This window comes from Pangasianodon hypophthalmus, chromosome 6, assembly GCF_027358585.1.
Source record: "Pangasianodon hypophthalmus isolate fPanHyp1 chromosome 6, fPanHyp1.pri, whole genome shotgun sequence".
In the NCBI taxonomy this organism is placed as follows: Eukaryota; Metazoa; Chordata; class Actinopteri; order Siluriformes; family Pangasiidae; genus Pangasianodon; species Pangasianodon hypophthalmus.
The window spans coordinates 14,479,147-14,503,432 of record NC_069715.1 but is presented as its reverse complement, the minus strand read 5'-3'; the positions used below and the strand labels follow the sequence as shown (position 1 = coordinate 14,503,432).

Here is a 24,286-nt window from a genome sequence, read left to right as displayed (position 1 = left end):
TACTGCTATGTTTTCGGGAGGTGAGAGGAAATCAGAGAACCTGGAGGAAACTTCCATGGACACAAAGAGAACATGTGAAACATCACACGGGCACTAACCCAAGCTCAGAGTAGAACCAGAGACCCTGGAGCTGTGATGGTGCAACGCTACCTGCTGCACCACCTGTCCATCATTCTAATAGGTCCACGTAAAATTATAGCTACAGTATGCACGAGATCTTCGTAGTAGATATTCATAGGATGGTATACATAAACAACTGCAAATGCAGATGAAACAACTGAAAGTTCGTTCTGAGAGTTATGAATAAGGTCCAAGTTACAACAATTTCAACATTTTACACAACACTTTAAATGAGCCCATACTGGCATGTCTGTTGTCAGGATTGATCATTCTTACAAATCAAATTAATTATACATTTGTACTGGAATCGTTGTTTCATTTTAACTGTGATTGACACTGGATTACAGGATAAAGAAGGATGTTTATAAGTGAATCAATTGCTTAGAATTCAACTTCTGGTCAAAAGTAATTATAAAGGCTATATACATATAGTTTGGTAGAGTTTAAGTGCTACAGTCTGGTCTTTAATAGATGTCAAAACAAAATTAAAACAGAGCATTTTTCACCTACGCTACTTTCACAAAGTGTGAATTATGGTAATCTGGTGACATTTGGTAAAGTGGGACACCTAGGATCTGGTGTGTTTATTCTTGTTCGAAAGCTATAATCAACTACATTGCTAAACAATCTAGCAGAGTTGTTATGTGACTGAATTCACATGATTTCGTGAGTGTCATGTCACATTGGAGGGCAGGCGAATCCTTACACAGGAAGCTCCCCAGAAAAGGTGCATGCATAGCTTTTGACCACGATATAATATAAATTCTGTATGAATAAAACAACATTGTGACATATTCAGGCAACAAAGTATGCATTCAAGGTGTGAAAGTATTTTTGTTTTTTATTGTCCCACTTTATCAAATAGTTTTAAAAAGTGGGACAAAGTGCTCTGTCCCACTTTTTAAAACTATTTGATTTCTGGGACTGTCATAGAGGTTGTTTGCGGGTAGTATGCATTTAGTGAAATCCTGAAGCTTCAAACCTGATTGATTGATAATTGAATCCTCAGTTAATAAACTCTTAGAAAATGTACAACCCTTAAGGGCTCTTTGGTTGTTCTATGTAGAACCCTACAACAGAAGACTCACTTAAGGATCTTTTTTAAGAGTGTAACTTAATATAGTATCTTCACTTCTTCAAAATATTTTTTAGCCAGAATGCCTAGCTAGATTTCCTAGTCAAACAAAAGCAATATTCATTCAATATTCATATTCATTTTAAATAACAGTGCATTCTGTGCATAAAACCTGTTATTGGCCACCAAATACTGATGAAAATATACACAACTTGTAATAACTCGCTGAAATGAATTGCAGAGTAGAGTGGGAACAAAGGGTAATTCAAAGAGAAGGTTACAAAGAGATTGACAAAGTGGGAAAAAGATAACAGAGACAGCTAGGAAGTTAAATCAGTGGATCAGGGATTGGTTTCACAAAACATGTGCAGAGGTTAATGGTGTGATCAATGATTCAATATATCTCTAGCTTTTTTTTCTTAGGAAGGGTTAATCTGTGAGACTTATGTTTAGCCTGATTCACTTATATTTAGCCTGGTTCTAATGTTCAGTGTGTATACACTAATACATGTAACACTATTCTTATGCTGAATTATTCGATCATTTATCCTTAATATCCACTTTACCCTAGTCAGGGTTGCAGAAGATCCGGAGTCTATGCCAGGAACACTGGGCACAATGCGAGGACACCATGTACACACATTCACACCTAGGGAAAAGCATAGCCAATCCACCTATGGGCATGTTTTTTGTTAGATAGGAGGAAAAACCTGCAAGAAACCCATGGACAGAACATATGAAACTACACCCAGACCAAGCTCAGGATCAAGCCGGGGACCCTGGACCTGTAAAGCAGCGCTGCTACCTGCTTCTCCCACATGCTACTCTATGCATTCAGAGGATCTCTATTGAAAAATATGGTTTTATTATTTTTAAAATTATGCTTACGTTATCTGAACCAGTGAGAAATAAGACACGTAATAACTTTTAAATAAAATATAAAGTAAAATAATATTTTATTATACAAAACAATAATTAAAAAAAATTTAATTGACATCCATTTACTTTTGTTTGGTCAGAGAGGCCTGGGCTGCACAAGTTAGGGTGATTTATCAGCATTCATAATATTCTAAACCTAATAAACATGTCCCACATATTGAAGTGCGTTTTCCCAAATTATCAAATACACAAATACTAAAACTGTAAGATATAGGTCCTCTGAGTGAGATACCTACATTTGATCTTTTTATGTGATTAGTAAACTTCTTAGGGATTTTAGAAAGGTCCATCTTGTGGACTGAATGTGTTAAGTTTATACTGGAATAAGACAGATGTCAGAAAATATTCCAATTGCTAATCCAAGTATATCTGTCTGCGTCCTGCAGTATTACAAACCACGCCCACTATTAGAAGTTACGCCCTCAACAAATACAGTAAACATAGGATTAGGGTTAGGGTTAAACGGGCAATGTTGTGTAGTGGGCGTGGAAATGTTGTGTAGTGGGCGTGGAAATGTTGTGTAGTTTGATTTCCTAGTAGGCATTCCTTGTAGTGGGCGTGGTTTGCAATGGGCGTGGTTTGTACTCTTGCAGGACGCCGATAGACCTTTCTCCGCTTGTATGCCTTTTTAAATGTAGCTTATCTTTTGGCCGCATGGGGGCGCTACTGAAACTCACCAAAACGTGCTGGGGAGGCGTAGAAGTTCAAGCAATTGTTTTGTACATGGTAATGCTAATGAATTGTATACAAGTCGAGGAAATAAGAGCTAAAACGAGAAGACGCCTTCGTTCATTTGTAAGAGCCATGTTGAACTGTTGCTGTGTGTAATCCCAGCGCGCAGCGGACATGTTTGTGCTGTAATGCTAGCTGATGTGTTTGTAGGTGTTAGTGAATTGAACAGGTACAGCACACGGACACAGCCATGCTGGATAACATTGACTATGCCTTTCCTGCTGGAGATGAAAGTGATGGAAGTAGTGACGAATGGGATGTTGGGTATGCTAGTGATAGCAAGAAACTCGAGCCTGAGGTAAAATTACATTTAAAAACACGCTAGCTAAATAACTAGCGGTAGCTAAGCTGTGTTTTTTTCAGTTCTCTCTCCCCACATACTGTCTTTAAAACCCGCTTTTATGTGAATATCCACTTGTAGAGCATGTATTAGTTATCTAATGCTGGTTTTGTTTGGCAGGTGTCGAAGGCGACATCATTCCCCCCTAAAGACAATGTGTCTGTCCTGAAAAGAGCCATTACAGCAGGGGACGTCGATCTCGTGCGCCAGTTGCTGGACAGTGGTGTGTAGCTTTGCTAGCTTTATTTGGAATAAACTGAGGCCAGTGCTGTATTTGATGTGAAGGAGGTACTGTATGTTGCATATTTGGGTTTCCTGAAAGCCAGGAGTGTCTCAGTTTCTGTTTCTGTGTTTAGGTGTGGACGTAGAGACATATCTGGGCTTTGAGTGGACTCCTCTCATGTGTGCTGTCCATGTTGGTCACTGTGAGCTGGCCGAGCTGCTGCTGGACCGCGGAGCCAGTGCCAACTTCAGCAGAGGTAAAGAGGAAGGTTGAAAAGCTCGAAACCTAGGAAAGAAGAAGCCGAAGCCTTTTATTTGTCACATATACAGTACTGTACAAAAGTCTTAGACACCCATTTTTTATTTATTTTTATTTTTTTTAGTACAAACTTTGTTATAGATTTTTATTTTACGACTTCTACATTACTGATTCCGTACAAAAACATTTTATATTCAAAACATTAGTTTTTCAGCACAAAATTAAATGTTACAGAAAAATGTTTGTATGTCAGTAAAGAAAGCAGCATATTACATAAGAGACACTTTTCAGACAAAAAAACATAATGAAGGCTGCTGGGTTTTGCTGCAAAAATAAGAAGCGAGTGCGACAGTCAAAGTCTCCAGAAGAACTGTGGCTGCTTCTGCAGGATGCTCAGTAACACTTACAGCTCATTTCCTTATAAAACTGCACACACTGTACCTGAGACTACTATTTTTTTTTTATGTGAAGGATCGTCACACCAAATATTGACTTTGTTTTATTTATTACTGTTCACTGCTCTTTATAGTATTTTTTAATGTAGAAACATTTAGTTTCATTATTTTTGAAGGCATGTTTACTATACAGCATTTCTTTGCATGTGCCTAAGACTTTTGCACAGTACTGTACGTTACAGCACAGTGAAATTCTTTTCTTTGCATATCGCAGCTTGTTAGGAAGCTGGGGTCAGAGCACAGGGTCAGCCATGATACAGCGCCCCTGGAGCAGAGAGGGTTAAGGGCCTTGCTCAAGGGCCCAACAGTGGCAGCTTGGCAGTGCTGGGGCTTGACCTTCTGATCAGTAACCCACAGCCTTAACCACTGAGCCACCACTGCCCCTAAAATTCAATCTAAAATCCAAATATTATTTCATGCCACTTCTAATTTTGCTTTTTGGAAAGTAAAGGTGTCAGGCAGCTGTCTCTTTAAGTTCAGATGGCCTTTAATGATCATGACTTCCACCTGAAATATATATTGAAATGTCTCTGATATTCATTTGTTGGTTGGTGCTGTATTTTTGTTGTTCCTGTAAGAAGTTGCAGGTTGTCTGTAGTGCTGATGTGGCAGGGGAAAAACTAGAGACAACAAGAGCAAAAACTTCTTTTCTCATTGTCCATATTCCAGCAATGTATAATGTCATATTAACGTGAAATCCAGTATAGGGGTAGTGGAGTTAACACACATTGAATTCAGTGTTTCAGAATGCAATTCAGCTGTACGTTTATTGTCGATTAGCTACATGGACATATCTATAAAAACTGAGGAGCTATAAATAAGAGCCTGATTCCTCAATATATAAGGCAATACATTACTGGCTAATACATTGCTATTACATCTTTAGCTTCATCCCTAAAAAGTGAAAATTTTTTATTTGTAAAGAAACTAAACCATAAAAGCCGGACTAGCTAATGTTCAAGGGAGCAGAAGACAATATGTTTTTCCATCTGTAGTACACATACTCTATATGGCCAAAGGTATGTGTAAAAGTATAGAAACTGTTGCCACATAGTTGGAAGCACACAACTGTATAGGATGTCTTTGTACACTGTAGATTTAAGATTTCCCTTCTCTGGAACTAAGAGGCCCAAACCTGTTCCAGCATGACAATGCCCCCGTGCACAAAGCGAGCTCCATGAAGACATGGTTTGCCAAAGTTGGGGTGGAAGAACTCTAGTGGCCTGCCCAGAGCCCTGACCTCAACTCCACTGAACACAACTGGGATGAACTGGAACACCGACTACGCTCCAGGCCTCCTCACCAGACATCAGTGTCTGTCCTTACTAATCCTCTTGTGGCATTAATGGCAACAAAAAACCCAAGTTATTAAACAGTTTTTGTCATATTTTAACATTGATTTCAGATCAGATTTGTTTCAGGTTTATGGGACTCCCCATTCAGTTAGATAGAACCCTGCTCTTGTACAGCTGGAAACAACTGCCTGAACACAGTTTACTATAAGCACTTGCTTAGACAAATGTACCAAATAGTGGTGCATTTTCAATGATGTTTATATATTCAAATTTAAATGATGAGTTGTACACGTTTGTGTACATTAATTAGTAAAATATTCTTATTAATCGAATTTTTCTCTGTTTAATGTGTGCTACATCAAAAAGCAGCAGTCCACTGGGAGAAGTCACTTACACTCTTCACTTACACCTGGGAGTGGGATACTGTCTGAACAGAAGAGTCTTCAAAGCAGGCTCAAGACTCATCTTTTCAATAAGCGCTTAAATGGACACTAATGGTGCACCATAAAAGGCACCTCTAATCTTCACACTACTGTACTTTATTTACCCTGGCTCTATACACTGACCTATCCTATTCCAGCAATTCATCAGTGCAGAAAGTCACTCAAGAGTATGCCAAACTCTGTGTAAATTAAAAATCAATCCTCTATTAATTATTACATGGAGATTAGGAACGCCCAAGACTAATAAGGAAGCATGGTAGTATTGCACAACTATGCACTAACCAACCATTTTATTAGCTACACCTCTACCTCATTCATGCAGTTTTCCAGTCTGCCATTCATGTGGCGGTAGCATGATGCTCGTTCATGCAGTTCATGCAGGTATAGGTCAAGGTCAAGGTATAGCTTTAGTTAATGTTCACATCAAACATCAGAATAGGGAAAATGTCACTGACTCTGACCGTGTTTGATGTCAGATGGGCTGGTTTAAGTATTTCTGAAACTCCTGTTCATCTGGGATTTTCATGCACAACAGTCTATAGAGTTAACACAGAATAGGGCAAAAACAAACAAAAAAAAAAACCATCCAGTAAGCAGCAGCTCTGTGGGTGGAAATGCCTTTTTGATGAGAGAAGTCAGATAAAAAATTGCTAGACTGGCTTGAAAAAAATCATTGAAGCTCTCGAGCAGTATCTACCACCTGCTTGGCTGATTGGATGATTGCATGAATGATAGAATGGTCGGTGAGTGTACCCCATCTACACTATACACCATTTGCTCATTGTTTTGCCATAAGATGCAAACCACTCATCAGAAGGCTAGTTTGGAATTCGCAAAGAAATACAGTGATGAGACACAAACGTTCTGGAACCGAGATTAACCTCTTCCAAAGTGATGGAAAGGCCAAAGTGTGGAGAAAGAAAGGATCTGCTCATGATCCAAAACATACGAGTTCATCATTCAGTCATGGTGGAGGTAGTGTCATGGCTTGGGCTTGCATGGCTGCTTCTTGAACAGGCTCACTGATGATGTAACTCATGATGGTAGCAGAATGAATTCAGAAGTCTACAGAAACATTCTGTCTGCCAATGGGTGTGTCTGTGTATACAAAAGTGTGTGTGTGTGTGTGTGTGTGTGTGTGTATACGTGTACGTGTACACACAAGTGTGTGTGTGTGTGTGTACGTGTACACACAAGTGTGTGTGTGTGTGTGTGTACGTGTACACACAAGTGTGTGTGTGTGTGTGTACGTGTACACACAAGTGTGTGTGTGTGTGTACGTGTACAGCTACAATACAGAAACACTTTCATTATATTTAGACAGAGTTTGAAGAGGAATCTGTAGCTGTATGCTTTACCAAATCTGATCCTTCTTGAAGACGTGTAACAGCAATCATTTAAATGGAAAAATAGAACAAGACTGAGTTTTCACTGTCTACTTCAGGGATTTTGAAAGCTCCTTTGTAATGGTGACTTTGGCATGGACTGTGAGCCGAGTTCATTCGTTTGTTTTTGTGATCATTATTTTGTTGCAGATATTTACAAGGGACTGTTTTTGTTTTAATCTCCAAACTCTCGACAAGACCCGCTCTCACTAATCACTGACACATAGCCCCAAGACGCATTTTACTTCAGTTTCTATATCTCTCTCTGTAAATGAAGAGCTGTGATTGTGTAAAAGCACATGAAGCAGATATGGTTAAGCTAAAGCTGCACTGCAATGCAAAAAATATTTTGAATATATTCAAATATATCTAGTATTTCCTATTACAAGATTGCAGCAAACCAAATATAAGATTACTTATTTCTAGACTTTTTTGTTTACTGATTTCAAGCTTGAAATAGTCTTGTTCTATTGGCAGATAAGTTTGCTAATTTTAAGCATTTATTTCTAGAAAGAAGCAAAATTATCTGCCTGTGGAACAAGAAAATGTGAAGTTAGAAATGAGTAAAATGTCTAGAAATAGGTTTTCATAATCTTATATTTGGGTTCTTGTAATCTACCAACAGAAAATACTAGATAAATTGGACTATATTAAGCTATTTTCACTTGCTAAGATATCATTTTTTGTAGTGTGAATACCATGCAGTCTGTCAGTTGGCATTGTGGTTTTTATAACCATCACACTGATGATGGTGTGATAATGATGCTGTGGTCTATCCGGAGACAGATGTTAAAACCAAGTTCGAACAGGGTCATAAGCAACCTCGTGGTCAATGTCCTGTCATCATTTCACTGTGGATGCGTCCTAAACCACACACTGTTACTATATCATTCCATATCAACTCGGAGGTGGTTGCACCATGATCTCAGAATTTGCTCAAACTTTTAATAGATAAAGTTTGGTACAAAGGACTGACAAATCTCAAATATTATAGTGATCTGGACATCAGTTTTAATAATATAAATTAATAATAAAATTACGTTAACAGTTGTTTTGAACAAATTAATCTTTCTTCATTTTTGTTTGCTTCAATTCTGATAACCCTACAAAGTTGTGATCTCGTAAATATTTCTGGCCAGTGTCAGTGTACTTCTCAGGCAGTCCAGATTATAGCAAGGCTGTATCTGACTTTTTTCCCCCTCTTCAAAATGGCCGGAAGTCACTACGTGCACAAAACAGTCATTCTGAAGCACTTTTCAGATGCTTCAAGATTGCTGGACAGTAACACCATTGTGGACACCAGATATTGTTTCTACTTTTATGCCATGTACCAACAGGGCTGTCTTCATGTGTCTTTACTTGAGTAAAACCATATATCTAAAGTATTGCTGACAACATCAATATGGAAGCCTGGGTTCCTAGAATGCTCCACAGGCCAATTATCAGTAAAATGTTCTGCTCTCTAGAAGTATTGTTTAATTAAAAATCTGATGTCACAGTGATTTTGGGATTGCTCATTCTTGTGTGCATATAAAAGCCTATAAAAAAATTATCTTTTTGTTTAGTGCAGTAGTCATTATGGCATCCATTTTGCCTTGCTCTGTTTGTGTGCTCTTATATTCTGAAGCAGACTGCCACAAATTAAACCATAATCATAAGGTTGGAACAATTAAACACTTTTAAGGGCAAAACCCATAGCACTTAACACTGAATGGGTTTCTCTTCCATGGAGAACAGAGTTTTTATGTGGACGTGGTGCCAAAGATTATATTTGTGTTCATCATAAAAAGGCTTGTCTCGACTGATTTGAAGAATACCAGAGAAAATGTTGTGATCCCTTCAACACAAAAAAAAAAAAACAACAACCTGTAAGAGCTGGTGCTGTTACAATTGAGCTGGCTGATCTCTTGGCGAAAAGAATGGACACAGCTCTGAAACCTGGAATGAAATTATGTCCAAGATGTCACTCTGAGGCCGGCAGTAACCCCAAGGAATCCAGTACTGAGGTGGAAGAAATTGACTTAGAAGTAAAGACTGAGGATATGTTTCTGGAGAATGCAGTGACAAGCTTTACATCGATCCATGGGTCACATGGCCCATATACACTATATAGCCAAAAGTTTGTGGACAGCTGACCATCACACCCATATGTGCATCTTCCTCAAATTGTTGCCACAAAGTTGGAAGTATGCAGTTGTATAGAATGTCTTTGTATACTGACTCTGACCATGCCTCTGTGCACAAGCGACATCGATAAAGACATGGTTTGTTCAGAAAGACAAGGTTGGTGTGGAAGAACGTGAGTAGCGTGCACAGATCTCTGACCTCAACTCCACTGAACATGATGAACTTAAGCGCCAAATGCACCCCAGGTTGCCTCTTCCGACATCACTGATCCTGTTGATGCTGAACGATCACAAATGGCCACAGCCACCTTCCAAAATCTAGTGGAAAGCCTTTCCAGAAGAGTGGAGGTTATTATAACAGCAGAGTGGGACTAAATCTGGAATGGGATGTTCAACAAGCGCATATGGGTGTAATGGTTGGGTGTCCACAAACTTTTGGCCATATAGTGTAGGCTATGTGTCATCTTCGTGAGTGACAAGCGTGAGTGACACATTTTAACTGTTTATAGCTACTTCTAATGCTTCTAAGGCTAGAATGAATCATTTCAATTTATATTGAGCTGTGTGTATGTATATCTTTTAATTTTAGCCCAGAGCTTTTTCAGCTTGTTTCATTTGACTTTACTTAATAGTTGTGACGCAGAAACAGGGTTATTGAAAACATCCAATTAATCTGCTGGTGTGGGTTGAGTTTACACGCTGGTGGGAAGAATGAGTGAAGTAATTTAGACATTTCCGCCATGTCCAGTCTGTGTGTGTATATGAATGTCTGTGTGTTTGGGGGCTCTGGAAGGAAATAATTAAATGTGTAACCAGCCGCTGCTTCGTAGCTTATGTTCTGCTTAGAGGGAGAAGAATGCAGCAGTGATGGATAATGCCAGTACACAGAGCGTGATGCTGGCGTCATTGCGCTGGCCCAACACCGGTGCTTTATTTATTTTCCTGCTCCACTGCAGACACAACCATTCTAAGTCTGCATCCTACCCTCAACCAGACTTGCTCATGTAGCCTAAACCTGCCTCTAATCAGAGCAAGTACGTCTGCAACACGACTGTGTGTACACACTGCATTGGCACACAACTGTGTACACAGTTGGGCCTTTGGAAAAGCGCTTTCAAGTGGATTTCACACTTAATGCAAATGCGATCATGTTAGTTATTGTTAATGGAGTTCCATGGTTGCTGTTTCTTCATGATATCATATTCAATGTTATTGCAAAACATACAGTTGTTACCTCAACTGTACTATCAAAAGGACTTTAAGTACTCTGTTACTGCCACAGTTTGCAGACTATTATCTTGAGCTTGTTTTCCCTACCTCTCTCTTTTTTGCTTGCACTCAGATCATTATACTGTGCTAATGGCAGCTTGCACTGCAAATTCTACCACTGAAGAGAACATCAGCAAGTGTGTGGCTCTACTGCTGAGTCGCAACGCTGACCCAAATGTCTACAACAGGTAAAGTGTGTGTGTGTGTGTGTGTGTGTGTGTGTTTTTTTTTTTATTTGTGGATGGGATCAGATGTCCCTACAAGGATAGGAATATCTGATAGTTTTGTGTTCCCCATAAGAAAAACAGCATTTTTTTTTTAAATAGAAAAACTGCTTTTATTTAAAAACCTAAAAAGAACTAAAAGATTTCCTTTTTGTTACTGAGGTTTAGGTTAGATTTTGATGTAGGCATAGTATTAACTAGCTGCATTAATAATTATGTCAGAAGGATTGTAAGATATACCTGTGTGCATATATGCATGCATGAAATGCTTTAATGAAGATTCTTTTTTAACGTTTGTCAAAAGCCCATTTAAGAGAAATATGGAATCATAGATTTTAAATTTATGGTTAAAATTCCCAAACAGAGATGCCAGAAATGCCTAAATAATTTGTGAAGATGATATTAAGTGAAATACAGATACAAATTTTTTCAAGTAAACAATGCCAAAGTGCATGCCAACATTTCAAACATAGCCTATGAGTGTTTGTTTTCCAAGCATATTATTTAATCTTGTTACTAACCTTCACAACAGTATGCTCCCTTTAATAACTATCTTATGGTGGTGAACTATTTTACAATTAGGACAGAATGCCATTTTGGATATAACCACAAGCAGTGGTCAGTTGACATGGTAACATGAAATGGTTTGTTATTGCTAAATGCTTCTCTAGCCAGCTAAAAATGCTTTGTATAAGGTCTAGAAAGTTCTGGCATAATGTTTTCAAAATTCTTATTTTCCACAAAACTAAGCTCAAACCAACACAATGTTCTTGTTCATTGTCAACAAGCATTTCCCAACGCTCTTTTCAATTCATTTACATTTTATATTTACACCTACAGCATCTTATTCAGAGTGACTTATAGTAATTCTTAAAGTAGTCCATCGACATAAAACCCTGTTAGAAGGCAGTTAGAACAGCATGAAAGAAAGGACACAAGTCAAAGGACTTTCAAAAATAAATGACATAAGTGCTAAATCAAGTGCTTGTTGAAGAGGTGGGTCTTCAGATGAGGCACCCGATCCTTAAATCTCACAAAAATGAATGTGAGAGCTGTCTGTCATGTCTATTTGCGCTATTTTGTTTAGAAACAAGAGAAAAGATAAATAAGAGAAAACTGTGCAGGAAGTATTGGTTGCGAAGACAGGAGCAGTAAGGATTGTCTGTTGTGCAAAGAGAACTGGAGGTATGGTGAAAAGAAATTCAAGAGAAGAAACTTGTTGCAGATCCTCAAAATTGTGACAGGGAAATCATGGCTAAAATCATGTAGTGTGCATTTGGCTTTGAAGAAGTAATTGAATAAATGCTTCTGATCAGTATTTTTGTTCAGGAAAATTCAACTGACCTGATAATGAAGAGTGGTGCAAGGTCATGACTGATGAACTTCCTGCCATACTCTTGAATTGCCAGTTTGGAGTGATTAACAGCCACATGCAGTTTGCACCTTGATTATCATTGGGTTTTCGGGGGGCTATTTTAGGTTGAACTGCACAATTTGTTTGAAAGCTATGTAAATATCACACCACAGACACAATTTGTCAGGACAAATTGCTGGTTAAAATGTGTGCCATAACTTCTTGGACAATCACGTATGTTCAAGTGGGCGACTGTTTTGAAATGCCATTCAGTTTGGCTTTAGTCGTAACCCGTAAGTGTTTATATTTGGCTGTCATAATATGTAATTTTATTGCACCCTAAACAATGTATTCACATACCGATATGCAGTGGAAACTCACAATGATTTGCACTTTCTTTTGCTGACTTTTCGGAAACATTAGGATGGAAACACTGCTTGATGTAGGAGTCAGGGTGGTGATTGTGCACTTGTACTGCAACCACAGGCACTAAGTAGCTCGTCCACCGGCCCCCAGCTGCACATCATCTGCAGCCCAAGCTGTGCACACGACCCAGTATCAACAAGCACTTTGCTGTGTTGACTGGTATGAAAGTGGTTGTATCCTGTCCAGACACAATATTTGAAAAGTGGTAACAAGATGCAGAGGGAAGTGGCTATGAGATGACAGTTGTGAAGCACTGCCCTTCTTCTTAGTCTTTTGAAGCCTGAACTTGACTGGCACTTGACAGCTGCATACCAATAACAGGTTTAGTAAACCAAATACGTAGTCACGACATTACTGATATGCTGCATGTCTGTAGCATTTCCTGTAGGATTTTCTTCCATAAATGGTGGAAATCTGAAGTGTACACATAACACACAACTTAGGGATTGTGGGGAACGAAGTCTTAGAGTTGCGCTCATACACCAGCTTTGCAAATGTTTTTGATTTTTGTGCCACTCTGGGGGATGAAAATCTAAAATGAGGTTGTGTATGCACATTGAAGTCACTATTGTTCAGACAGTGCATAATCCTCTAAAAAATCAGTTTTTTCCATTAATGGATTGCAATGTTTCTAATTACGTTGAAGTGTGTATTCTGTACTATTCTGTATTTAGTAGGCTTGGGGGATTGTGTGAAATTAAAACACCCTCCCATGGCTCATTGACAGTTCTATCGAGGAGAATGAGAGTTAACCCTAGTGCACTTTTTAACTACTTTGCACAAGCTGTTCTACTCACCCTTGTTCTACTTGCTGTTCCAGTAACCCAGGAACGGGCTGTGCAATTAACTCCAGAATTATTTGTACCCTTCAGGAGAATAACACAATTGATTTTTAGTGATATTTTGGCCTTAAACATATAGGGGGACACAAATATTTTTAAAGCTATACAAAACTATGTCTTGGATTGTATGAAGATTGGCTGGCTGATCATGATGGTTTTACATATCTCATACAGACAATTTGGCATAGAGGTGTTTTTTTTTTTTTTTTTTTTTTTTTTTTTCTCCTCTCTTCTTCTTTTTTTTTGAAATCCCACTGCGCCCTGCTTCCACAGAAAGTTTGACTAATTCCATCCTCTCTCGCAGTTTTTATTTGTTGTTTGTACCTGACCACGATATTTTCTAATGAATTTAGTCAATGTTTTCCCAAAGTATACACAAATTGTTCATTTAAACCACCCTGAGCAGAGTAAAGCATTTACTAGAAATTAATGAATAAACAGAGTAAATGTACTTTGCAGCGCCGTGTGAGCAATTCACAACGCACCATTGCTTTTATACTTATCACATGATGCTAAATATCAGCTCTCTTGGACCACTAGCCCAATCAAATTAGTGGACCAGAACTAACTGTTCTGGACTAAATGCCTGTCTGCAAGGGACAAAAGACTCGAACCCATCCTATTTTGATAAATATTTTGTTATAGTAAACTGTGGAAAAATCTCATCAAAATCAAGATGAGTAAAAATAACCGTTGAGTGTTTTGGACATAATTAATGGGCTATTTCATGAAGTAAAATTTCTCTAGATAAACGGCTTTTACATTCTCCAGTAACTGTAACACATCATTCACTATTACCTTCGCCAAAAAAAGTTGGCGAAGGTCAATTTTTAACTTCGCCAATATTGGCAGTAATGTTTTTGAATCATTTGATTGATCTGATTCAGCAAACTTCCTGAATTGATTCAGCAAACTTCCTGATTATTGTTATGCTACCCTGGGAAAAGGTGGATGTAAGCCATCACACAGTTTGTCACGAGAACATGCGTAGATAGTGTCATGTTGAGGAATAAATGTGGCCTCCGTCACCTGTACATGACGTTGTAGTGCTGAAGTTTGGATCCCAGTTCTCTGGGAAATGTCAGGTATTGTGATAAATGGCTTAAGGATTTTCCCATAAACCCATGCTGCAATCTCACACACACACCTCACCATGCTGTGTAATGTTTGACAAGAGCTTCTGCTTTCCGTTGCAGTTCCATAAATATGAGTCACATTCTGGTTTCAGTGACCACACGAGCAATGAGATTAGCTAATATACTTTCCCTGTGATGGAACTTGAGGTGCCAGGTGAAGCAAGATGAGACAGTAGTACTTTCTTTCTCACCATCTGTGTTCATCAGTTCAATGTTTTTCTCAGTTTGCTCTAAATACAATACAATAAAAGGTTTCAGCTAGATTATAGGCATTTATGTCAGAGTATGTCAAATATTTTACCAAAATGATTTTAAACAGTCTCACCCTGTTAACCTTTTCTTTCAGTACAGCACCTTTCACAGGTCAGACTATTTGTCACTAGTTTATAGTTTAACTTTGTGTTAAATTGTACCTGAACGGACTTGGACTTAACCCATGAACTACCATTCTACTGTGAAAGTCAGCAAAACAGTAAACGCAAGAATGCTTTGACTTGCGCCATTTTTCCTTTTGCCCAGGAGTCGTATGACGTGCCTCATGCTGGCTGCCAGGGACGGTTACTCTCAGGTGATCAATCTGCTGGTGTCCCATGGAGCAGAGCTGAACTTTCAGAATGACAGCGGCCACACGGTACTCTTCACACATCAGTCACGGTTCCCAATCAACTTTTGAATTCTTGTCTCTAAAGTAAATTAAATGTTTCAAGTTTGCCTAGCAGGTCAGTCATTCGTATATGGAGTGATTTAAACACAATATGCCTCATGTCTGCCAGCAGGTCTAAGTGGTGTCACACTTGACAAGCACCTTTCTTTAGAAATATAAGGCCAGGATTGTGGTGCTTGCAGGAATAACAAATGCGACTCTCTGGTAAAATTAGGCACTCATGTTAGCTGTGCAGTATGGGCATGAAGCTGCAGTTCTGAAACTACTACAGCTCGGAGCCGACAAGTCCATTAAAAGCAAGGCAGGGAATACAGCAGCTGACCTGGCCAAATCATTCAAACACCTGCAGGTATGTGACCTATGACCTCAGATGTTAAAGACCTTATCAGTCATGTGGGGTTTTACATGTAAGGAATTACCCATTATCAGCCATTACCACAGAAGGACAAACAAAAACTCTGCTGTATGTTTCGTGTTTAAAGAATCGTCACAGATGTGCAACATTGTATGAGGCACTTGTGAAGTGGAGTTATTTAAGATGGTGTTATTCTTTCTTGTGACACGTTTGGGGATTTATATTGTACGTCAGGGGGTCTCAAACATGTTTGCAACCAGAGAACCCTTTAATTCTAAAATAAATTATGTGGGCTCCATCAGTATATTTTTATTTTTATGAACGTAATCAAATTTTAGCTCATTATTTAAATGTGCGCAATAACATTTTTGTTATTTTTTTGGATGCATAGAGCTTCATATTCCTGTATGTTTCGTTCACAGTGCACATTTTTATTGAGATTGTCATTAAATTCAAGATTATTTATAGACGTACTTGTTTTTGAGGTTTGGATTAAACTCCTTCAATTCAAGTGAGCAGTCAAATAAGAACTCAGAAAATATGATGGCTTTATTGTGGTTGCACCATTGTATCAAAATTGAAAAATCATGCCTTTTCTTCATGAAGCCCAGTTTGAGAACCAGGGCTGTAGGTGTCTGGCAGCGGTTTGCAGTATTGTATGTTTCTGAAGGTGTAAGATATTTAGACATGAGCATTATTGTTACTGTTCAGAATTTTGAAAGTGGTTCAATTTCATATTAAACCAATCTCTCCACAGATCTGCAGGATTCTCAACTCTCCAAGTGACTCCATTGTTAATGGTCCACTGCCCTCCAAAGCTGAAACAGTGTTTAAACTTCTCAACCAAAACCCTGAGCCTCTATCTGTCTCAAAGAAGAGGTACATTCCAGCCTAGTTCTCGCAGACTGTGGCTAGCATGCCCTCTAGTGGTGATGAGGAAAACTGGTGCTATAATATATATAATGTTATAATGTAACATGGATACACAAAAATTTGGTTTTGCTTGCAGTTCTGCTAAACTATGTGATATTGAGCTACTACTACACGGGCTGAATCTGGAGTACCTCTCTGATATCATAATGGTGAGGAAACTTTCATATACAGACTGGATCACAGATCATGTCAGCAGACTTAAACAGTTCAGAATTTTTAGCCTATTTTACACTTAAAACAGGTGAGGCACGGTGTGTAGATACATGAACAAATGTAGTTGACCTGCAGGGTATTATGGTTTGGTGGTATGGAGTTTATTCTAAAAGAGTTTCTCATTTCTGTATATGTTGATCAGGAAAATGACATCACCTGGAGCCACTTGTTGACGATTGAAAAAGAAGACTTAGTAAAGGTAACATTAAAATGAATGAGATGATGCCTAAACAGAAGATAAATAGCTCATCGCTAACACTTAAACATTTAAAAATAGTTGGCAAAATAGCTCATGCCATATAATAATGCATGTTATGAACTGCCCTAAAAAGTTTCTGGGACAAAGCCAGTGCAAAGACCTGCTGTTATGCGGGCTCCTTGATGGAGCGTTACAATAATGGGGGTGACTAAGGCACCCACTGTAATTGTACGGTCTTTTCAGTTTGTGCTTTTCCAGCATTTTCTGTAGCTCTGCCCTCTGGGTTTATATTTATATTAAGTTTAACTGTCTTGAGGGTATGCTAGTTGTGATACTCTGTTATTAAGAAGGGTCCACTCTGGTTCACGTGAATCCGAATTCCACAGACATGGAACTTTTTCGGCTCATTAGTCGTTCATTTGACTAATAGACACATATGCATACCTTAAACATTTGACCTTAAACCGCATTATAAAAAAACTGTCTATATACAGTACGCTTATATTAATTTCAATAAAATCAAATGATTGCAAAAGAGAAACCTATTGGACCATTCTTTCTTCCTTTCCTTAAACTGTGTTAATAGTAGGTTTTAGTTTTCATTTTGTGCACACCATTTATGCCATTTTGAGGAACATTTATTATACCAAGAATCTTTATTTATCTTTATTTTCAACAACCTCTGGACACAAGCACTAACTCAGCTTCACTGAAATGTATTGACTTTTCTCCACTCTGTCTCTGAATGTAGGCTGCTGAATGCATTTTTTTATTTTTTTATTTTTAATTGGCTCACTATCGCAATAACTACATAATTAGGACATTTCATGTACATTAGCTGTATAAGAGGGATAATAGGAATGCGCTGTATGCATATGACATGGAAATAAGGGACTAATGGGCAGGAGCTTATTTCATGCAGCTCAAATCACAGCTTATACCATAGTTTTACACAGCTATGATGAATAAGGACTAATCCTGGTGTCCCAATGAATCTGTGTAGATTGGAGTAACAGACCCTGAAGACCAAAAGAAGATTCTTAATGCAGTTCAGGAGATTCACCTTGACAGAGTGGATCTGGACACCTTGAGCCAGCTTGATAACATAGACAGTGGGTAAGGTTTTTTTTATTATTTTATTTTTTATTTTTTTTAAGAGAGAGTTATGAATCATGGGTTCTGTGATTAGTTGTCCAGCAGTGGATTAGTCATTTTCTAAGTTTGAGTTGAATGAAGGAAAAAGTGTGATCTCTGTGACTTTGATCATGGCATGGATCTGTCAGGTGATGGTAGGGTAAATGTCAGACAAGCAGACAAGCAGCACTGTACACAGCAAAAGGATTTAAGGATCATTGTGTTAAATAACTTAAATCATGATCACAAAATAAAGCAGTCTTGTAAGCAGTTACTTATATCTCATTTTGCTCTTGTAATTAATTTCAGAGGAAACTGTAAGTTGGATTTTTAAACACCTTTTAGATCTCACAAAGCAGCCACAGTTAGTTTAGTCATATAATTGACCATATAATTACTGATGTTTTTGGTGCAGTAGAAGTTTATATTTCATTCATTAATTCATCTTTAGTAAGAGATGATTTCATCTTTGCTACACAGACAGTAACATGAGCTCAGAATTGAACTGAGTATTCTTGAGCTGTGAGGCGTCCAGTCTGTGCTAGTTATTAAAAGGCTGTCTGTTGCGACCACACACACAAAAAAAAGTTTAAAATCTGTCTGGTCAGCGTTACATGACTAATTACTTATACAGGTCTTTATACAAGCCTTAATTAGTCAACTCATCAAAAAACCCACTAGCAGATTTTGTACTTGTGAAATACACTCATCATCCACTTTAATAGGAACACGTGTACACCTGCTCGTTTATGCATTTATCCAATCAGCCAATCATGAGGCAGCAGCACAATGCATAAAATCATGCAGATACAGGTCAAAAGCTTCAATTATCGATCACGTCAAACATCAGAATGAAGAAAAAATGTGATCACTGTGACTTAAAAAAAAAAAAAAAGAGAGAGATCTCTCTGCATTTAATCTGAGGCTGAGACACTCAGTGTCTTTCTTCAGACCAAAAGGAAAATGTACTCACAGACTTGAACTCCACCTTTATGGCATCTAGTAAGATTACCATTGTTTGAAGTAGGACGACCCGCTGTGTCCACAAGGTTTCCAGACAAACCTGTCTTAATGGTTTAAGCTCTAATAATGATTTGTGAAGTGAGGAATGAGTGAGTGCGGTTTCTCCATGCTCATGTTTTGACGGATGGTTCTGAGCAGTTTGCTCATATGCCATGTCTTACCTTAACAAAGCTGATCAGTCTGTGATTTTCTTTATTCAGAGCTAAGGGGCTTCCCTGAGGGCATGGGGTCATCCAGTAAATTCCACATTTAATCCTGTCCTGATAGGTAGTGTATAAACACACACTAAAGGGATGTCGGGTTAGACAGAAATCCATGGCAACGCTTGATTTCCTGGCTAATGGGATGTGCAGGAACACATACTTTGTCATTTTAAGTTTGTACAATGCATGATTGGACATGTCATTTCCCTGCAGTAATTTAGAATATTTAATTCTGTAATTAATTTTTAAAAGCTAAAAAATGATGAAGAATAGGTAGAAAATATGTGAAATGATGCCAGAGCAAAAACATTTACTTGATGGATTGAATTCAGGAACATTGCTATGATAGGTGGATTTTGGATTATTGCCTGACTGTAAGATGATGGATCTGCTCGTGGTGTGTGTTGGCACAGTGGCTCTTACCAGCCACTTAGTCGTCCAGCACAAGCCTATCACTCATCTGGTCAAAGAAAAACTAACAAAGCAACACTCTGATCCATCTCTTCATTCTGGCAGAGATAGTAACTCCAGAGAGTCTGACAGTGTTTACCACAGCCTCTGACAGACTGTTAGGAGAAGAAAACGGCTGCTTGGAGAGATTCTCTGTTAAGATAGCACTATCAGCATTACTTGGTCTGTCAGCCATTACAGGAGTTTGACATGCTAAGTGATGGAAGAAGTGCTTCAAGAATTCTATCACCAAACAATGCTACGAATCATTGAGAAAGTATTTGCATAGATTGCAAGATTACTGTTTTATATTGCTTGATATTGTTGTAATGACTTCCGTAATCCTCATAATATATTCTGTAATCCTCATAATACTTAATAATAATACATAATACTAAAAATGAGAATTTCTGTGCACATTCCATCCCTCTTCATTTGAGTCTCATCCTGTTTTATTCACAGGAACTTGTGCCAGTTTTTGCTACTGTGTTTTTGTTTTGCAGGAGTGAGGAGCTATATAACTTTCTGATCAGCCTGAGGCAGCAGTGCTGTTACCTAACTGAGATGGTGCAGGATGTCATCAGCAGGTTCCCCCGCAGCACCTCACAGGTTTGCATACACATACTCCCTTAAGACTCCCTTAAGACTTCCACTTCCCACATCATGACTGATTACCAAGCCCATTGTATAGCCTAAGCACTGCAGTCAAAAACAAACCTTTCTAATTCATAGCACAAAATGGGAACAAAAAAATTATCTGGAACTTGCTTTAAAGGTTTAACATTAGGTAAGCATTAAATTCTAATACTGAATATTGACCCACTACAGGAAAGGTGCATCTTTGCCTGTGAGTAATGTAGTTCTGATGTAGTTCTGATGTAGTTCTGATATTTTTATGCATTCCTAAATCAAACGGACTTGCATCTCTCTTAAATGATCAACAACAAAAATTCTCTTCATAAATAATGTAACTGAATTGTGTTGTAATTGAATTATTTTGTTGTAGTTTCCTACATTGCTAAGCGGTGTTTTCACATGGAATAATACTGAAGCAAATTTTTTTTGCTGCTTAGTATTTTCTGAGTTTTTTTTTTCAGTACATCACTCCAACTTCCGGCTTAATAGCTATCCTATTTAAAAAAAAAAAAAAAAAAAAAAAAAAAAATTATTATTATTTTTTTGCCATATAGATTCTAAAATACCAAACCAAAACTAAAGACAGTTTTCCGATGTTGAACCACTTTTTCAAAGTTTATTTGTTCCGGCAGCTTGTTCTGACATGGGATCCAAAGAAGGAGGCTCAGGCCATATGCACAGAGCTAGTGGCTCAGACCGGAGACCTGCAGAAAGAAGTGGTCTGTCTCAGGGACCTCCTCAGCAAGGTCAGCAGCATTTTCACGTTTCTTTGTATAATCTGCCTAAATTGAGAATCCACTCAGGACAGAGTATGACGGCAGAAACTTTCGCAGCTCATAACTCAGAAGCAGTGCAGTCTCGTGTAGAGGATTGGAGCGTAGAGGGCAGCCAGCGTGCCCTCTGTGTCAGGCTGGAATCTGACAGTGAATGGAGGCCATGTGCTGAGGGAAGACCCAACCGATGTGGTTTATCTTATCTTTTAACGCTCTTCAGGGAGAGAGCCAAGCATTTCTACAGGTCTCCCTAATCACACCACAGTTGAATTGGTATAGGAAAAAAACCACAAGGTGGTTGATGTATGAGGAACTTGATGTTCCTTATTGATTGACTTAATTAACTTCGTTATTTAGTCAGCTGCATGTGCAGTAGTTTTCAAAGATTAGACCATCCAAAAAACTTGATTACTACAATAAAAGTAACATTTTTTCAAGTTTTTGAATGGTTATTGCTATTTTGTGACTGATAAATATAGACTGAATATAGACTTGGATTTCAAATCTCGCTGTGAAGCTCCTTGTTATTCCCTTTTTTGAAGCTTCTGGGTTATTCCATTCCTGCGTATCCTTTAACTTCTCCTACCAGCATATCTGATTCAGCTTAGACCTTCATTAGCTAAACCAAGTGTTCCAATGTGGAGTTTAGCAAACAGGATTGTAATTACAAAAACCAGGCGTTTTCAGAAAAGGTTTGTAAATGGCTGACACACTTTGACACAGAGCATAGAGTAATTATGTCCAGGGGATTTCTGCCCAGTTTTCTCACAATTTGGTCATTTCGCAAACTTCCCAACCACTAGCTAGCTCTCACCTATCACACAACAGCTACCAAACAGGAGAGGGTGAAGTCTAGCACATGAAGCCAGCTAATATTTTTTTTCCAAACAGCTGCTCATGCTGCTTCACATGCTACTTGGACTCCCGGACCTTGGATGGCTGTGGCATTTTTGAGATCCGAACTTGCGATCTCTCGGCGAGAGGGTGAGCGCTTTTCTGTTGAGCCATTCCAAAGCCCAAAGTAGACTTTCAGAGAGTGCTGTAAAACTATCGTAAAGATGGCACATGATGGCATTTGCCTGGTTGTTGGGAGATGGCTAGTTTGAATCTTGCAGATCCCACAGTCGTTTATGGTTGGGAGAGCATAATTGGTGCTGCTCTTCTAGTGAAAAGTATAGCATTACTCTCAGCCCTGTTGGTTAGAGGAACACTAGCCAGCTCATCTGTCAGGGCAAGTAGCATCCCCGCCAAGTTCACCTGCCCTATGATGTTGCATGAGAAAAAAGATACCTGGCACTGCTGCTCATGTCTTGGGGAAAGCGCATGTTTGTCCTCACCCTGCCTGGCTGGTAGCTGTTGTGTGATCTGGAAGAACCGGCTAGTGGGCGGGAAATGGCCAAACTGGGAGAACAAAATTCACGAAAACAGAAGAAAACATACAGGATAGAAAATGCAGTGGAATATTCAAAACATCTTGAAGGTCATTTCCTTGTGAGACATAAAGAGCTGCCTTCAAAAGCTTGCTCAGCATCGTCTTACCCCAAAGTCATTGCTTCTGCTGTGAGAAGTCGTCTTATAAAAAAAGTCGCCTTGTAGGATGAGTCGTGGCTAAGAACGGCAATAAGCAAAGATTCCAGTACGCTAAATACTATAAACCTTGGTGCAGCGACTGAAGGATGGAGGTCCAATGAGTAACGATGAGTCTACATTTCAGATTCTTAATTCTTAAAGTCACCAATGTATAACGAGTAGAGCTGACAAGAAGTATATTCAGTGTGTCTGTAGCCCACGGTGACTGTTCTGGCATTGGCTGGTGCATTCCAGTCAGTGATGCATGGGATCGTGTCAGAAACAATGGAATGATAAATACTGAGGGATGTAAACAGATTGTAATTCATTATGCTGTACTTTTGGAAAACAGACATCTGCTAAAACCTTGCTGTCAGCATTACAACTGTCACCCAAATACATTGCATAGAACATGCTGTTTATATATATATATATATTGCCATTGCCATTTGCATTAAGAGCTGCATTCAGTTAACCATGAAAACATTTCACAAACCCTACTAATAAATGTTGATGAAAACATTAGACCAGTGATTGTGACTGACCATTTTAACGTTGTGATGCTCTCCTTTAGTTGGATCCCACTGATTACACCTTCCATCCTCCTCTGCCCAGTTCCCACAGCAGCATGCGGAGACGAGTTATAAAGAAGCTTGCAGTGGCTGTGCTTGGAGCAGGATTGCTGCTACTGTTGTCACAAGCAAGACACTTCAAAGCCTACATCTGAGAATTATTCTGTTTTCAGTTTTGTTGCCATCAGTGTTTTCCCTTCCTTTTATTTCTTTTGTCATTAACTCATTTCAGTGTTTTTCCTCAAAGTTCAAAGTTGGTATTTTGTGATGGCTTGCTTTATGTTGAAAATGCAGCTGATCAAGATCACAGGCTTTTCGTTCTGTATAACCATTTTGCACCACCTCATTAAAATTCTTTCCACTAAATGTTGCAATAATAGATAGACTCAAATCTGTCCTTACTTTCATAAACTTTATAGGCACTGCTGTGTGGGTGTAATAGTCATTAAATCATGTTTGTTTGTTTTTGTTTTCTGTGAAGTAGTAGCGATTGCACATACAAGCTGCTGTCTATGGTGCTGAAATGCCTTTTATTGGTTGACTAAAAATATGTTTGATTTCTCTAATCCATCATCGTCGTCTTCACACACCTCTCCCTCCATTACTTTTGCCTACTTCTATCTAAAGTTTTATTTTTTGCTTTATTTTAAAATATAGTAAAGTGCCTGTGATGGAAATTTATTTATGTATATACTTGTAGAGCTCTCTGGTACAAGTCAAGTAACCACTGAGGATGATAAAGCTCATGAGTAAGCAATTTACCAACTTCATCATGTGTAAAAACACAACTAAGCAGAGGGACATCTTCACAGCGTAGAGTGTTCATGCCCCATCATCGGCATTGTCATTTAAAATGTCTGTAATCAGCGCCACACTTAAGTCTAGCTTCACCATATAGCTTTTCTCATGGCCTTTCTGAG

At 38.6% G+C, this 24,286-nt stretch overlaps 1 protein-coding gene across 3 annotated transcripts; it reads left to right on the top strand.

Moving 5' to 3' along the window:
- The first annotated feature begins 2,774 nt into the window (after window positions 1-2,774).
- On the top strand, window positions 2,775-23,745 carry asz1 (ankyrin repeat, SAM and basic leucine zipper domain containing 1). Of its 3 annotated transcripts, XM_026927052.3 has the most exons (14): window positions 2,775-2,929; window positions 3,017-3,164; window positions 3,327-3,429; window positions 3,563-3,685; window positions 10,734-10,848; window positions 15,162-15,273; window positions 15,521-15,655; window positions 16,419-16,540; window positions 16,671-16,743; window positions 16,950-17,006; window positions 18,010-18,122; window positions 20,320-20,425; window positions 21,085-21,198; window positions 23,410-23,745. In XM_026927052.3, exons 2-14 carry the CDS (start codon window positions 3,057-3,059, stop codon window positions 23,632-23,634), a joined length of 1,506 nt encoding a protein of 501 aa, XP_026782853.3. In that variant the 5' UTR covers window positions 2,775-2,929; window positions 3,017-3,056; the 3' UTR covers window positions 23,635-23,745. The 3 variants fall into 3 exon arrangements, with proteins under 3 accessions (XP_026782853.3, XP_026782852.3, XP_026782855.3); XM_026927051.3 differs by having other exon boundaries at window positions 2,775-3,164; XM_026927054.3 differs by having other exon boundaries at window positions 2,778-3,164; window positions 23,369-23,745.
- Window positions 23,746-24,286: the final 541 nt, after the last annotated feature.

Bases quoted from the DNA above. Each gene is read 5' to 3' on its own strand.
- asz1 (XM_026927052.3), top strand. From the start codon at position 3,057: ATGCTGGATAACATTGACTATGCCTTTCCTGCTGGAGATGAAAGTGAT. The intron at 18,123-20,319 runs GTAAGGTTTTTT...TTTGTTTTGCAG, and splicing joins CTTGATAACATAGACAGTGG to GAGTGAGGAGCTATATAACT. The intron at 20,426-21,084 runs GTTTGCATACAC...TTGTTCCGGCAG, and splicing joins TCCCCCGCAGCACCTCACAG to CTTGTTCTGACATGGGATCC.